Here is a 17,612-nt window from a genome sequence, read left to right on the forward strand (position 1 = left end):
CAACTGAATAATACATATATATTTGTCTTTAATGTTCACAATGATAACGATTACAACTGAATAATACACACACACATATTTATTATTCAGTTGTAATCGTTATCATTGTGAACATTAAAAACAACTGATGATATTGTTGGAAAATTTATATATATATATATATATATATAGAGAGAGAGAGAGAGAGAGAGAGAGAGTTGAACAATTGACATAACTGAACAACTGTCACGAACAATCAAGTGTTTTTCGGTAAAGTAAAATAATAATAATAAACACACACACAAATAAAGCAATAAGCGACAGTCAAATTTTATTAAATAAACTCCCAATCAAATACATGAAAGGAAAACAATAAGCAAAAATAAGCGAGTGAAACTTTGGTAACACAACATCGCCCCCTTTTGATCATCTGGCCTTACTACAATTCTGGCGGCAGAGGTGAACAACCTGTAATGACGGTTAACCCAACAAGAATGATGTCATATTAGAGGTGATCGTGAGCGCAGGTTGTTTCATTTGCCCTTGAGAATAGATTTAATCTCTGTGTTGTCGTACATCCCAGCGTCAGAGTGGATTAATCCCCTGATGATTTGCTCTTAATATAGATTATTACTCAATGAATGACGTCACAAGACGACACAAATACATATGGATGATAATCTCAATGCAGCGTTTGTGTATGTCATTAAAAACAACAAAGGTGATTATATAGTAGCGAAGAAACCGGCGAGCACTGGAGTGTGTGGTCAGCTAAACAGAAGTGTTTATTGTCACGACTAAAACACTGAAGCGTCGGGTGCTTGGAGGGACTCCACCATGAGACAGCGTCGTCTCAGGACGAGCTGAGCAAAAGGTCCTCCATCTTTTTCCTCTTTAGACGGATCATGTTCATCCCAGAGACTGCACAAAACACAGCAGATCACAATTAGACAGCTCACGTTCGCTTATTTATTGAACAGTCGCTGTTAAATTGGTCTCCAGCTCAGACTCCGACCCTCAGTCTCAAATGTGTGGATTAAAAATGAAACTCTGGCAGCAGCAGGGGAACAGAAGACGGCGGAGAAGGTGAGACTAAAGAAAATAAATAAACAAAAAATATGGCAGAAAAGACAAAGAAGTGGAAAAGCAAAAATAAATAAGCAAAAAGTCCATAAGAAAATCAGGGACAAAAACATAAATAAATAAATGGTGGCCAGAAGAAGCAATATGAAAAACAAGTCAAGGAGCCTTGTATTTAAATAAATAATGCAAAAAAAGGCTATTAGTTAACATCAAAAAATAGAAATTAGATTTAACAAATGTTAAAAAAAGACCATGAGAAAAATGTGATATATAACATGGTAATAAATAAATGGCAAAAAGTAAAACATAAAAAGTCGTCTTTTATTTTAAATTCACAAATGTAAAACAAATACACACAAAATAATTTTTTGATGAAACAAAAAAAGAACCTTGAGACATAAAAAAAAAACAAAGTTATTACTGGAAAAAAAGACTTTTATAATAAATCCAGAAAAAGTGCATGTCAGAAAATGAACTGCAAAACAACTTGACAGCAGAAGAAAAAAAGACATTGAAAGTGAAATGAATAAAATGCGCTCACTTCTCTTGATGCACCTGCGGATGCAGTATCTGCGGCGAGTGAAGTTGTTCTTGTTCCCTCCACAGCCGCTGTACAGGAACATCTCGCAGCGCTTGGTTTTGGGGTTGAAGCCAAACCTTTTGATGGAGTCGTCGCAGGGCCCTCGCTCAATCGGACTCAAGCAAAACGTGGCCATCTCTCCGTCTGACAGGACGAGCGGACAGGAAGTTAAAAGGCACCGAAAAAGCTTGTCGTCGCTGGTTTCTCACCGTTGTGATGGGGAAGCTTCGGGGGACTGAGCTGCACCTGAGGTTGATTCACGGCGACGTCGTCTGAGACACAAGAGAACATCGTTCATTTGCCTGCGCACTTGCTTTTGGACAGTGGGAGGAAACCAGAGTGCATTGAGGAAAGCCACACAGAGAATATTCTCGCAGTGAGAAGATAATAAACAGGCCTATTATTCGAGCCTCACCTGGTAGTTTGGTGGTTTTCTCTGCACCGAAAAAAGAAAGGTCACAGTCAGTACGGGGGAGATGTGGTTTTGATCAGACGGGTCAGCTCACCTGGACCCGGACATCTGGCCTGACACGCCTCCATGCTCAGGAAGTTGTTGGCGTTCCCCAAACACCCGCCGTAGTAGAAGTCGGTGCACATCTGAGCCGCGCTGTCATAGAAGTAGCGAATCAGCAAACCTCGACAGGGACCCGAGGACTCGGGCAGGTGGCACGGACTCTTGTCGGCTGTGGGAAATGGAAAAGAAAATTCTGTTAAGATCTAATGGATGCACTGGAACACTGAAAACACACGTGTACTCATTCAGCTTCACGACGCCACAGTCTCCGGAGTGAGCTGGCAAGGATTAATTCTGAATCAACACTCGGGCCCTAGGCGGAGAAGGTGACTTGTGATTTGAGGTGAGTGTCAGCTCTTTTGAGCCGTGAATCACTGGGTCACAGACTTGGCCGTCGCCCACCGGCCAAACTCAATATTTCATCCGCCGAGTCGATACCGAGTCAGGAAGACGTGAGGAAGAGGTTTTAAAGTGCGATCAGAAGGGAGCACATTCAAGAGTGGGACCTCCTCTATTTAAAAATATCATAAAGATAGAATTTTTTTTTTTATTGAACGTCTTTTAGAATAACATTGCCTTAACCACGCAGTCACCCGAAGGCTAAATGTAGTACACAAAAGATGAGAGATGGAGACAAACCGACGTCTAAAACGTGAACACCAAAATAAAAGAATAATAAATTATTAAATAATTAAAATATTTTTATGATTCTGTTTCCAAAACTATTAATATGGTTTACCTCTACTACGATTAAGAGTGGTACTTATCACAATAATACCAGTCTTTACTGCATACATTTGGAGTGCCACGAGTGCAAAGGAAATAAAAATGTCACGAGGAAAAGAAAATGAAGTTCCTTCAACTGTGACAGTTGGTTGTTGCCAATAGAGGGAGGCAAACTACAGACATGCAGATGCTCATTTTTGCATCGCCATCAAACGTTGCCATCCAACGTTACAACTACGATCAATTTCCATCTTCAGTGGAGCAAATCTAATGGAGCACTGTTTTAGAGTCAGACCTCCCCAGATGGAAATGTACTGAGGGGTAAATGATGGTGACTCACGCGGGTTCAGGAAACTCAGTTGAAGAAGAAAAGGCTGTTTTTATTCCACTAAGAGAGAAAAGTAGGTCTTCCTCCCACTTGGGTTCATGACCTTTGCGAAAGAATTTTTCTGCAGCCAGAAAGGTCAACTTATGCGGAGGCCGGTGCGAGAAAATGACTGAATAATTCAGCCTGGTTTTGCTCACGTGGTGAAGGGAAATGTCGCACACACTTTTATAAAAGGTTGGATGTCTGAAAGAGACATTTGCGTCGCACTGAAGTCTCTTAAGATCAGAACTGCTCTCTGCTCTCAAATATTCACATGTGTACAACCAGTTTCACACACCAACTGAGTTCTGAAAACACTGTTTCACGAAGCCTCATCAACCCTTCACTACAGTGTCCATCTAAAATAGCTTACAAGTCGGCAGAGTACGGCCAGGGGGCCACATGCGGCCCTTTGCTTCTCCTGATGCGGCCTTCGTCCAGTCAGAGCAAAAGTCATTTTTGCATTATTCATTGCTTTTTGAATAGTAACAATAGAAAAATACAAAGAACTGACTTTGTAAATTTGTGTTTTCTCCCCCTTAATAAATAAATAAACGCATACCTTTGTAAATACATTATCAAATGTATAAACAAATGTATCAATAAATGTAAAAATGTAAAAATAAAAAAAGTGACTTCTTCAACATTGACAGTGAAATGTCAAAATAAATGATAGATGAAAAATGGAAATAAATAAAATGCAAAATGTATTAATACATGAATAGAAAATGTTTAAATAACTAAATGCACAAATAAATGAAAGGTAAATAATGATAAATAAATGTATATATATATATATATACAGAAATAGCACCATTTTGTAAAAAAGGAAATTAGATATTATTTCTATTTATTTATTTCAACAATTTTACTTTTATCTGCAGATTATTTATTTATTTATGCAAGCATTTAGTTATGTATTTATGCATTTATTTATTTATTTTTGGTCCATCATATCACCCATAGCTATTAAAATACCGCTCTCTTCTACTTCCAAACAAATAAATAATGGGTATTGATAAAAATGCTTTATAGTAAAGTGATGTCAGATAATATTTACATGTGCTACCGTTAGCAGTGTTACCAAGTCATTCACCCCTTAAAAAATGAAATAATATTTTATCAAATGACATTTGCAAACATACTTTTTTTTTGCTTGTTTTATTATATTATATCAAAGCGTAATTTGAAGACACAGTCTCTCTCAGTGTTGGTCTATAGTGTGGATATTCAGCGCTACTCCACAGCCACGTTTCACATTTATTACACTGATCTTTTACCTCCAGAGAAACAGATTAACGGATGGATTACAGCGACACTAGGGTTCAGTTTTTCGACGGAGCCAAAGTTATGGGACGGGTTTCTCTATGTGCCATTTCAAAGTTTACCCAGTAAATGAGTTTCCCTGTGGACATTTTTTTACCCGTCTAATTATTTCCCTGAAGGTGTTTCTGTTTCATCTTTTAATTTGATTGTCGGATCATCAGCAGAAACATCCCCGGATTAGAAGGTGGCGCAAATGTTCATTAATATTCATAAGCAGGAATTAAAACCTTGAATGGGGGGTTTAATGCGCCAATGGCCGTCGTGTTTAAAGTGCGGTGCAGGTTCTTTGTTTGTACCTGGACTTCAATATTTGATGGAAACTATCGGAAAGACGCAGGTTCTTTGAAGACTGAGCTGCGTTGGAGATTAAAATGAATTGGAAATGTGCATCAATCGACCGAAGATATAAAGTACTTAATAGAACAGTGTAAAATATTTAGAAACCTGTGATAGCCTTTTTTATGAGACACATTTTCCCCCATTTTAATTTCTGAAAGCAATTTAAAGTGTGTGTGGCAGCCATTTAGTTTTTCTCCCTTTTAATGTGAGTCACCAAGTGGGATGGTGACAGTCTTTGGAAAGAATCTACAGTAAAGTTGTGTCTCTAATGAGTGTATTCTTTTAAACTCCACACATCTTAAAATCTTTCCATTGACTAAATTCCATGCTGTTTTGAGAGAAATATGAAACCAGGTCAGTCAACCACATAAAGGTGTCACTAAGTCTGGTAGACTTCAGGAGCCACGACACAGAGCCACACTCTCAGCTGGTGATGCATAACTGTGCCACCTTGATGAAATACTGTAACACAATGTCTAGTGATGGGTTGACGGGGCTTCATGAAACAGTGTTTACAGAGCTCAGTAGGTGGCGCTCTTGGCTTATAAATGACTGTTTAATCCAAAGAGTTTAGAGTAGCAAGTGGCATCTAGGGGGCACTGGAATGAGGATAATGTTTCATGAAGCCTCACCAGCCCATCACCAATAATGTCTCGTAATAGACTGGTGAGGCTTCATGAAACAGTGTCTTCATTTTAAATGGCGTTCTGCACTGCAAGTACTCCAACAAATCCTCACATCATTCTTAAAGCGAGAGCATCTCATGAGCTCTGAAAATAAGGACACCGTTTCCAGGCCATCACTACTTATGACGCCTCATGAAACAGGATTCCATCTCTAGTCCAATATCTTTAGCCTAGAACAGTCATTTCAATGACACCTCACATCCTTTTTGGGGGACACTGATTCATGAAGTCTCATCAGCCCATAACCACTACTCCAAGACAGAGAAGGTACACCATCTTCAGTGTTGTCCTTTTTTGTTGAAAACTAAAACAGACAAGGCACGTAAGATGCCGCCGTATCAGCGAGTCAAATACTTACTGCTAGAGTGCTAAAAGTCCAAGCTTTAATTTTGTTGTAAATCAACGACAAAAGTAGTTCCTCACGAGGTTCATGCACGCACATGCCTCACAAGTCTCTGCTGTGGACTTGTTATCTCAACTCTCATTTGACATGTGAAGATCTTGATCACCATGCTGGATGCTCATAAGTCACATATTGCCAAATACACAAGTACAGCCTTGAAATGTTTCCTGTTGAAGTGAGTGTGTGAGCATTTTAGCAAAAATGCATTTACTGTCCTGCTTTAAACACCAGATGCGAACTTCAAAAAATATTTTTCTGTATCTTAAAAACTTTTTACAACACAATAAAGCAGTCTTCCCTCCTATGACAGATCACTGTATCATCAGCAAACATCATGGTTTCACCAGTCATTGACATAATTCCCTGATGCCCCTGACTTCCTCTCACAGTACCACACTTCCTCTCGGTCATAAACTTTGGCTTAATATCCTGACTGTGTCTCCAGAGTAGTAGATTACATTAGTGGATGGAGCTACTCCACAGCGACAAGAGAACAGCGATGTTCTTTTGGCTGAAATGTTTATGAGTCATAAAATATGCAGTCATCAGTAAAGGGACCAAATGAAAGAGTTTTATGACTTTTCCCCACTGTCAACTTTGCTTATTCAAAGAAACAAAGCAGGACAATCGTGTCGGTTGTTGATGCTACATTGACATCCAGTCAGTTTCCCACATCCACTTCTCACTTTTGAAAAGCCATCAGCAGCTGTTTTACTCTCCAAGAAGCCTATGAGCAAGATTCTCCGTTTTCCGCATCTAATTCTTCAGAGGGGCCACTATTAACAATTGATTTCACATCCATTACACTTCAACTGGATCTGTGTAACTTATGAATAATACAATACGGCTCGCTCATGAAAGTGCCCACTTCCTCCGATTAGTAGACGCCTCCAGCTGAGTCTAAATTCATGCATCACATCCGACAAAAGTGAGGAAGAAAGGGAGAGTTGAAAGCGCAGAGTCTGGATTATTGACTGGTAAGAATAAAGAGGCAATTATGACACGCCATATAAATAATATTACAAACAAATTGTTTCCATTTGTGTCGTTTCATTTGTTTTGGCGAGAGCTTCCTGTTCACGATACAGGCAGTTGAAGCTTCAGTAGGCAACATTAGTGACAGGCTTATGAGGCTTCATGAAACAGTGTCCTCATTTTCCAAGACCACTAGATGAAAATCTATAAATCTTTCCATTTCTACCTCATATTTAAACGGATAGCACCACCCACTGAGCTCTGAGAACGAGGACGTGGTTTCATGAAGCCTCATCAGCATCACTATGATTTTAAAAAAAAGTATGTTTTATCCGTGAAATTTTCTTTTTTCAAGATTTTTAAAAATGTTGTTTTTGTTAAACAGATCTGACTTTATTCCCCCACTTTTTGAAAAATAGAACTGGTTTTCAGCTTCCCGTTTAACTGACATTATTGAATATTTCTATAATAATTATAAGAATAAATTATTAGATTTTCATATTTTACCTTCAAAAAATACACTCAATCTCAGTTCCATGATCCTACTGGGCTACTTAGATTTGTTCTCCATGAGCAGCCTCATTGAATGAATCACTTTGTTTCTGAGATTTAAGCGTTTCACATCTGACTTTTCCTACTTTGTACGATCTGACTGCCAGACTCACCTGTGACAACGCACGCTTCTTCACATTCTTCCACGGTGGCAAAGTTGTTGGCGTTCCCGCCGCAGCCGCCGTATTCAAATTGCTCACACTGTCCGCTGTCTATGTTGAAGAAGAATCTGTCCTTGATGGCTTTGCAAGGTCCCGGATCAGCTTTCATGCCGCAAATCTCACTGAAGATGAGAGGCCCGGGTTGTTTTCCATCATCTGAAATAAAAAAAAAAGAAAGACAGACTGTCATGTTTGTTCTCACGAACATAAAAGAACGGTTGATGTGGGAGACAATTTGGGTCACTGTTGTCGTGACAGATCTGCTGCTGAATTATTGTGAGCTCTGTGACTCAACTGGTTTCAGTATAACTGTACGAACAGCTCTTCTCAGCTGATGCAAACTCTGGTTATTCGCATTACATCGTCTAGACTAGCATCATTTTTGTCAACAATCGGGTCTTTTCTCTGTAGTCAATGGCATTCTAGCAGTGCGTTTTTCTCACAAGATGAGAAGGTTTAAGTCGATGTCATTACCTTCAAGTTAGCAACCGTTAGCATGTCTGCTAAGCTCTCTGTGCTTTTGTTACTCCACACCTAGCTTTCTTGTAATAACAGACAACATAATATTCAGAATATTTACTACTTGTGAGTGTATTTCCAAAACCTGCCAAAGGAAGCTTGTGGACGACGTTGGCGACTCCATGACGGTGACGCCGCTGAACCATTGCTCTGACACGCTGATTCTGGACCTCTGAGGTTTAGTCTGAACTAGTCAATTGCACGATCGCTGTCTACAGAGTTCAATTTAAACACTCTGAAACAGCTTCTCACTACCCATAAACTTCGATTGCTCTTCCTCTTGGGTCAAACGAAAAGGTCTGAAGTACTCATGGCGCCCACGGTGGTGAAGTAGTCCTAGTTCGATTTTCACTGCACTGCATGTAAACTGCGGTTGCCGTCACTCTGGCTGAGTCATGCTTCGTGAGTCCAGGTCGCTGGTGGCACATTGGAAGTTGGGTAGCTCATGGAAGGCTACAGTGGCACCTCGGTTCTCGACCACAATCCGTTCCAGATGGCCATTCGAGAAGTGAATTGTTCGAAATCTGAATCGATTTTTCCCATTACAATGAATGGAAAAAGAAATAATGCGTTCCAAGCCTTAAAATAGTCTTTTGTAGGAGTGAATGTAGAGTGTCTGCTGCAGGTGCACTGTTCCTCTATGTGTGTGGCCGCTGCATGTGGGAGGGGTTGCCGAGTGAGTGACGTCTCTCCAGAAGTGAAGAGGTGCCCGGTGCGTGTCCAGCTCTGAATGACAAAGTGGCGTTCGAGTTCTGGATCTTCGTTCGAAATCAGAAACAAAAAAAATCTCGAAATATTCGTTCGAACTCTGATTTGTTTGAAGTCTGGGATGTTCGAAAACCGAGGTTCAATTCTATATTGCCATCCAAAAACAGAAAAACCACCGAACCTTCATCGGACAGTTGCCAGTTTAACTGATGGTGTACCTCAACATTCTTCATGTCGGTTTAAGTGAGACCAAAAAAAGACGTTCGTCCTGTCAGACAGACTCATAATCACAACATTAACAACTGCTTTGTGTGCGAAACACAAATAAGTCACGCCTTTCCATGCGTCAGCGAGCTGGAGGCCAAATGTAACAAAATGTTGTGGGTTGTTCAGTTGAACAAAATTGCTTCCAATGGCTTTCAATCACTTGACCTTGTTAAACATGTGCTGACCTGCCAACTCTCACACGATCCTTGTGAGACTCATGCAAATGAGGCTTCTCACACTTCCGCATCTCTGGCCGAGTCAAGTGTAGCTAGACCCCACGTCCAAGTCTCACACCAAAGTGCTCGCAAAAGTTGGCAGCTGGCAGCAACTAAACAACAAGGTCCAACCTGTACTCTCTGTTCACCAGCAAGTCGACTACAACCAACTGTTTAATTAACTCCTGACAGCTTCATTTATGTAAATGAGTCATGACTTATCGCTCTCTTGTCTGTGCAAGTGCACAACTTGCTGCACTGAGGCTCCCAAGTCACCGAAAAAAGTTGAAAAAACGTAGAAAGTATGGGACCATTTTCACACGTCAAAGACTGAAGTGAGATACAAAAAAAACATGGCCATTAAACTATAGTCAACTATCAAAATAGTGGTTGGTCACGTCTAGTGATGGGCTGGTGAGGCTTCATGAAACAGTGCCCTCATTTTCAGAACTCAGTAGGCAGTGCTCTATTGAAAAATGATGTGAGGTGAAACAGTTGTACAAATCCCAAAATTTTAGAGAAGAGAGCGCCATCTAGTAGGCTCTGAAAATGTGGGCACTGTTTCATGAAGCCTCACAGACCCGTCACTAGTTACATTGTTCATAGTTCACTTATGGCAAAAACTGCCTGACATGAGCTTCTGGTACTTCTGGTAAACGCCAGAAAAACTCTCAACAGTTGACTGTTAGACTGGGCTGCTGGGTCCTTCGATTCTTTCCACTTGGACCACCCACTCTGTGCTCTCACAGAATCGGCAAGTATTAAACCAACCCTCCTAATGTCCATTAAGTACCTCTAAAATATCAGTCTTCAGTCCAAAATAATATAAATCCTGGCTACGCTGGTTGAATGGTTCACATGAGATCGATAATTTACAGACCCCAATTGAACTGTATTTTCTGACAGTGGAAAAATACACCCATATATTAAGTACTAAGGGTTGATTCACAAACCCCAAACCTTTCTCACTCTGAGGCTACAACGGGAATCAGTTGCAGATGTAAAATAAAAACAAGATTGCAGCCTCAAAACAAGAGAGGCGCCTCTCCAATAAGCAAAGGGATGGAAGAGCTGCAGCCCCCTGCCTTTTATATCCAGGCCTTGAGCAACCTTATGCAAGAGTCAAAACAAGTTTGAAAAAAGACTGAATCCAATAAATAAAAGAACCTTTCATATTCTTCAGTGCACCATGGCGAGAAACCGTTCACCACCTGCTTTAGAAAAACCATCACACCACATGGGTTGCAGCCTTCAATATTGAGTATTGTTGCGCGTCATCTGAAAACAAATCCCTGGGTGAAAAGCAGCAGACCCTGGCAGGTGGTGGCCAGCACGAAGAGCCAGCCAAAGAGAGAAAGCTAGCTTCCCAGCATGCTGCAGCAATCCTTGCACAGCCACTGAGAGCAGATGGATGTTTATGCTGGGTTCTAAATAACCATGTCAGAACTTCATCTGATCCAAGGTCCTCATAGGTCCTAATTGAGGATTATAAGTGGCAGTCCAAGTCTGAGAGGGGACCGATTTGTCTTACTTTTCGACTCATCTTGCAAACATTTTATCTCTCTCAGCCGGATTCTGCTCCGCTGCCATCCCTGCTGAGTTCGGGTGGTTGGGTCTCTGTTATGACCGCTGGCATCGCCACAGCTATGAGATGACCCACTGAGAAGAAAGGAATGTCCGACTAAAAGGATTTGCGGCCGACTGGAGCTTGAACGGCAGCTTCTGAAACCGCGCCTTTGAATTTTTTGCATAGCAGCGCGCTCAGTGGAACCCCCTGCTAGGACTCATCGTGGTATGCAAACGCACCATGTTTATTTGGGTCTAGGTATTAAACGTTGAAAGGTGAATTCAGGCTGACTAGAGGGAGAAGAGAAGAGGGTGGTCTCAGGTGACTTATAGCAACTGATGAACGGAGGCAGGACTAACTAACTTACAGTTCGTCCTTTGATCTTGCCCTTTATAAAGGCAATAGGCTTCAGAGAGCAAGTTAAAAATAGGGTCAATAAGAACAACTATATCTTTAAACTATACCCTTTCTGACTCATTCATGCTATGAAGCTCAACTCCAACACCACAACAAGACACCTAACTGCTTTAAACCTGCTGTTCGTATTCACATAAATGCAAACTGAGAAAGTGTAGCGGCTTAATACGTCCTTCCGAAGTTCCAAGAAGTACTCTTAATCTGAAGTCCCTACTCATGTGGAAAACACTCATCTACAGGTATGTGGTGAGTCAGTTCAGTTTAGCGTTGACATGCACAGTAGAAGATGTTTCTCCACCATGTCTACACTAGTTTTATTCAGGATAATCACAACCACATCATTGATTCCCAAGCTTCAAAATAAACTGAAACTATAAACTTTCTTCTTGTAAATCAAACAGCGAGATAAGTGTAGACTAGGAGGCCATGTCAACCAGTATATAATTTCATACATTAAACGTCACTGTCACTAGGTCCACAGCTTGGTGAATTCCCGCAACCTCTAAAATCATCTTCTCTTCCTCTTCACTTCTCCTTTTTCTCTTTGATGAATTTTCCCTCTTGGCATCCGTCCCCCTAAAGCCTGTCGCTGAAGTTCAGATTTTTCAACTTGAGTGTTTGCTACAACAAATGTCGCCCGAAACACGACGCAATAAATACAGCTGAGACCCCGCTGCCCCTAGCGACGCGCATCCCCCGCTCCCATATGGTTTGTCACACGTAAAAACACCTGGCTATAAATCCAAATGAACCTATAGAACACGCAACTACTGTAAGCTAGCGCATTTCACTACAATCCTGAAAGGTTTATTGAAATAAGTGCTGGTTTTAGACTTGTTCTTTTCACAACAACAAACGTAAAACAAGCACTAAATAACCTCTGCCAATTCCTTTATTTACAGAGGTAAAAACAAGTCTAAATACACTGCTCCTGGCTTCCACAGCAGCACAACACACCACACACTGTGTCTGCTATATATATATACATATATATAAACTTATTTATCGCTGCCACAGCCACACACAAACAGGAGCTGAAGTCCAGATTTGCTGGGAGGCTCCATCAGTGCCCCGGTAATAAGGTCTGCAGCTGGACTGTTGTAACCTCTCTCACAGTTGGGTGCCATCCCATCTCCCTGTGGACATGACCTGAGGAATTGGTGTAGAGACTCTGGCTTGTGGGCTTGTGCAGTAGCAGCTGATGTACACCAGGCTGTGTTGCGTGTCAGAGTCAGCAACCTGTCTGCCTCTCCAGACCTGGACACACGGATTCGTGACAGCTAAAAGCTCTATCATCATTTCTCAATTTAACTGATTTAAGATTTATTTAACTGACTTGGCTCAAGTTGGCTCCAAAACCTCACGACAGAGACCTCAGTTAGTCTGTCGTCACTTGTGAATGAGACCCCTAGATAAAACTGATGACAACAAACCCCTCCACCTGGGAAGGATATCTGAACCACGAGAGGGAGCCCAAGTCTGCTGGTCCATCCATGGGACCTAAAAAAATGAATGGAAGTCTATGGAGAGATACAAGATATTTTCTGGTCCACTTTGCCTCAAGATCTGAACCACACATACACTGTATCTCAATTTATATGATAAATAATGATAGTGACTTTCGACGTTTTATTTGTTAAAGTACGTGACTATTGTTAGAAGCCGAGCGGAAGCCAAGTGCCTTGATGGAAGACTCACAGAGAGACAGGTTGAGAGACAAACGTCACCGAACGGAAATACAAACACGACGGTCAGAAATAACAAAATCACAAACGCAGTCGTGAAAACGTACTCAAGATTGGAAAATTCATCTTGCCCTTTGTGAAGGCAATAGGCTTCAGACAGCGAGTTAAAAATAGGGTAAAGAAAGACCAACTATATCTATTATCTAATATCGATATATCTAAGACATGTCACAGCTAGGATGATAAGAACAACAAATATGGAGGAATCAGCTGAGAATACATTACATGGAGTTATGGGGGGCAAGTTTCATTTTTAGACAAATATCTTCTAGACATTAAAGAGGTTTAGTTTTAATAAGGTGAAAAACTTGAATGTACCATCGTGATTTATTGTGCTGTTGTCAAACTGATGCAAAATAAACAATATTTTGTTGTTTAAATGTATGTCTGGGTCCATCATTCAGTAATATACCAAATTCATTCCCATTGAAAAATGTGGCTTCATTTGGCAAATATTCTTATACCATTAAACTGCGATTAATTGAGATTAATTCATCGCAAATTATCAAATTTATGAGGTTAATTCTTTAAATCGAATCCCACTCCTAATGAAAACACTAACTCAGGCACCAGGGAGAACCAGAGGATCAGAAAACAAAGGAAGCAGTCGAGAGAACGAATGGACGGACGATTAAAGCCAAATTCCCAACATTCAAATGGAGTCCATATGACACACGTTGCTGGAACCAAGCCGTGTTGGTAAAGCTCCAACAAAGAGGGACAACAAACAAAAACGGAAGGATAAAATAAAGGCGAATCATGACAGCTATTTGAACTACAAAACAAACGTCGCATGAATGACAGAATCTGACTGCTCTGGCGCTCAGTTAGATGCTAAAGCTACTAAACTATCAAAGGTAGAAGACGGCAAACATTAGCTGACATTGTTAAACACTTACAGTTGGTATATTTCAATCTAGAAGTAGATGGGCGTGACTTAAGCTCCTCATACTGTTGCTTAGATTTAGATAAAGAGAGCCACTTTGACCTCTATTAAACAGGTTTATTCAGTGATATTGGGTGATGACTGGGCTGCGTTTGACAAGCACACAACAGAACGGTGACAACACTGTGGTTGTAAAACTACCCTTGCATCTATCCAAGGCCCTGGATCTGTCACGAGGAATTCTCTCTGTTGTTGTGTTGAAGGTGAACAAATATAGTTCAGCACAACGCGTCGGCAAAGCCTCTGGAAACCAGCCAACCAATCAGTCGACTCTTTGAAATATGTACTCTGCAGAACCGGGGAACAGATTTCAGAGGCATCAATTTTTCATTGGCGGGAACCCTCCAGAGGACACGCAGACAAGCCCGGCCCGGGCAACACACAGACTCTTGGATAAAGATCTGGGTTATTCAACAATAGCTCACTGCCAAACACCTGGTCAAGGAAGGTTTGAGGTCCAGTCCAGGCTTGTTCAAGATTTATGTCTCTCAGCAAGAGGCACTTACACACTAGCTGTGCAGCTGCAGGCGAAACAACAAAGGGGGGAGAAACACACTTCGACTGTTCAGACAGAAATAAGTCAAGCACTACAGAGGTCAAAGTCATGGTGCCTGTTTTGACCAAGGTCAAGGTGATGTCATCACATGTAGTTTTAGCTCTAGAGTTTAACATCCAGCCGACACATTCTCACACTCAACGCCTCAAATAGAGGACTTTTCCGTCCCTGACTGAAGCTTCCGCGTGACATGACTACAACAATATATTCTACTGAGGTGGATGGCTAATGTAACAGTTTGGACTTCAAAATCTGGTCAGTAGTAGAGTCGTCCTGAAAGATTTATCACAATCTCGCGTCGGTCTACTGAACCACCAACTGCAGGATGTCAATCATTAGTGATTCATGACACTCAAGTGATCTTCAAGAACCCGTGGTGTGAGTGAATCAAAAGCTTAAGTCAATGTAAATCAGCAGTCCACTGGTTTATCGCAGGCCGATCCCTCAGGCCGGCGCACAATGAAGCCGGGGTGAGTCACAGGTCCTCTGTGGTTTTTCAGCTTAGCATGGAAGAAAAGATAATAACAGCCTCAACGTTCTCATTCAGAGTTTGACCTCTTCCAAGGAGTCCGAGTGTCTTTGTTTGGTCGGTACGCAGCCGTTTATTTTCAGTGAACGTGAGCTTCAGTCGACTGGAATACTGTGGTGGGGGAGAAGAGTCACTTCCTGAAACTTTGGTTCGGTCGCAAAAGGCAGCATTGATCCAAACCATGAGACGCCAGGTCATCAGGGCGGCTCATGCAGAGCAAACACATAATGAGTGACACATCCGTCGCTTACAAGCGCCATAAATAGTTTGTCGCTCACACATCACAGTAGCTCACCACTGTCTGAGAGTTCAACACAGTGTGGGGTTCAACTCGCTCTCTCACTCACACACACACAGGTCTGTCACAACCGTCTTTGTGGGGACCACTCTCTTTCCCCAGCCTCTCACCCTGAACATAACCAGCCAAAACACATGGCTCACCTTCACCAGGACTCAAACCCAAGTATAATGACCCTGCTGTTTTGAAGACCTCATCCTCAAATTGAGGGGTCCAGCTAAAGGGCCCCACAAGGAGGTGTTGTTCCTGAAATTGGACCTCACTAGGACAGATATGCTTAAACACACACACACACACACAACTACACGCTAATGTCCCCACAAAGCAAAGATATGCGTTTCCACGAATTAGTCCCCACAAGTATAGCTGTACCAGGTATACACACTTTCCCCAGCCTCTATCCCTTGACTTAACCATCTAAACTACTTTTACTGAGGTTTTAAGCCTCTAAACCTTGTGTGACTGGCCACAATGTCCTCACAAGAAGGTGGCTTGTCAAGACATGGTACTCACAAGTGTGGTAAAACATGCCCACACACACGCACAAACACAACACACACACGATTCCTTTTAATTTGGGACATTCAATATTGTAACTGTGACAACCAATTTCACCTGGTGAGAAATTTAAGGTCTAAAAATGTATCTTGAAACTTTTCCTCTAAACGTTAAGCTGACTGACTGAGTACATTACCATATTCACATCTGCCTCAACATAGTAATCCGATTCCGTCACATGGTTTTGGACCAACACTTTATTATACCCCTTACAAATAAGTTTAAAGAAAAAAATGAGAATCCATAAAACAAAGAACAATTCTCTGTTAAAAACAAACCCACTGAGGTATTATATTTATTATTGTTTCCTCCGCATAGTGGCTGGCTGCACCCTTAGAGATAGGGTGAGGAGTTCGGTCATCCGGGAGGAGCTCGGGGTGGAGCCGCTGCTCCTCCACATCGAGAGGAACCAGCTGAGGTGGCTCGGGCATCTGATCCGGATGCCTCCTGGACGCCTCCTTGGGGAGGTGTTCCGGGCATGTCCTACCAGGAGGAGACCCCGGGGAAGACCCAGGACTCGCTGGAGAGATGATGTCTCCGGTCTGGCCTGGGAACGCCTCGGGATCCCCCGGGAGGAGCTGGAGGAGGTTTGTGCGGATTGGGAAGTTTGGGCTTCCCTGCTCCGAATGCTGCCTCCGTGACCCGATAAGCGGCAGAAGAAGGTGAAGGTATTTAATGAAACCACTTTCAACAAGTCCGCAGAGCTAGTTTTTCTACTAACTGGCATCATTTTTAAATAAAAACACTGAATTAGTATTATAAAATAGTTGAAACACTATATTTTCTGACACATAATTCCCACTTTTTTTTGCAGAGGAGAGACTTGATTAAAAAGTGACAGTAATTTGAGGTAAATAATTTTCCATTTCTTTTTTCCGGTTTCTAAATAACATTGGAATGGTCTGCCATGAGGGAACTTTTATACAAGCTCACTTCCCCTCCATCACAGATGCTCTGGTTGACGTTGCACTGGGCAATGAAGTGCCCCATGAATGGTTCACTATCATTTTTGTCTGGAGTTAATAGTCATGATCTATTAAAGACTCCGCCCTAAATACCCATGATAAACTAAGCATTTACTTGAAGTAGTGTTTATATCCAGGATGACTGACAAGTAGTGCAAGTACTGCTGCGGTATACACTAATACCGGCTCCATCTCCCAGTTGAAAATCAATAGGTGAATGGATTCACCAAGGATGATATGAACACAGGAGGGTTTGGTACTAAACTTCCTCGCAGCCTGCCGCCATATTTGCATCCAAAAAGACACCAGCTTCAGCCAGTAGGTGCGGTTAGAATATGAGTTCTCAAAGTGGCAAATAAGAGTCAATGGATTAAAAAAAACTTCAGTCAGTGTTGGGCCTCCACCTTTTGGAAGACAGTGATGTGGACATGGTTTCACCGCTATGAGGCGATAACTGCAGTGATATTATGCGAACAACAAAAGGCGTAAGAGCTATTAGAGCACAGCATCAATAAAATAAAGGACGACCTCATTTCGGCAGCGATATCGCCGTCCAACTCCAGTGGCTCTTCCTGTTGGCTGATCAAAGCACTTTCACTGGCGGATGAAAGAAAGCTCGACACATTGGTGC

General features: G+C 41.7%; 1 protein-coding gene across 1 annotated transcript in view; it reads right to left on the bottom strand.

Annotated features, from left to right (window-relative positions):
• Positions 1 to 293: 293 nt before the first annotated feature.
• The window catches only part of tfpia (tissue factor pathway inhibitor a), a 29,183-nt gene continuing 11,864 nt past the window's right edge, over positions 294 to 17,612 (bottom strand). Inside the window, exons 2-7 of the mRNA XM_053877063.1 lie at positions 7,644 to 7,847; positions 2,149 to 2,325; positions 2,058 to 2,078; positions 1,852 to 1,914; positions 1,604 to 1,786; positions 294 to 900 (exon numbers count right to left, since the gene is read on the bottom strand). Coding sequence (XP_053733038.1) covers positions 833 to 900; positions 1,604 to 1,786; positions 1,852 to 1,914; positions 2,058 to 2,078; positions 2,149 to 2,325; positions 7,644 to 7,847 — 716 coding nt within the window. The 3' untranslated portion in view covers positions 294 to 832. The remainder of the gene's footprint in view (positions 901 to 1,603; positions 1,787 to 1,851; positions 1,915 to 2,057; positions 2,079 to 2,148; positions 2,326 to 7,643; positions 7,848 to 17,612) is intronic.

This window comes from Synchiropus splendidus, chromosome 10, assembly GCF_027744825.2.
Source record: "Synchiropus splendidus isolate RoL2022-P1 chromosome 10, RoL_Sspl_1.0, whole genome shotgun sequence".
Lineage (NCBI taxonomy): Eukaryota > Metazoa > Chordata > Actinopteri > Syngnathiformes > Callionymidae > Synchiropus > Synchiropus splendidus.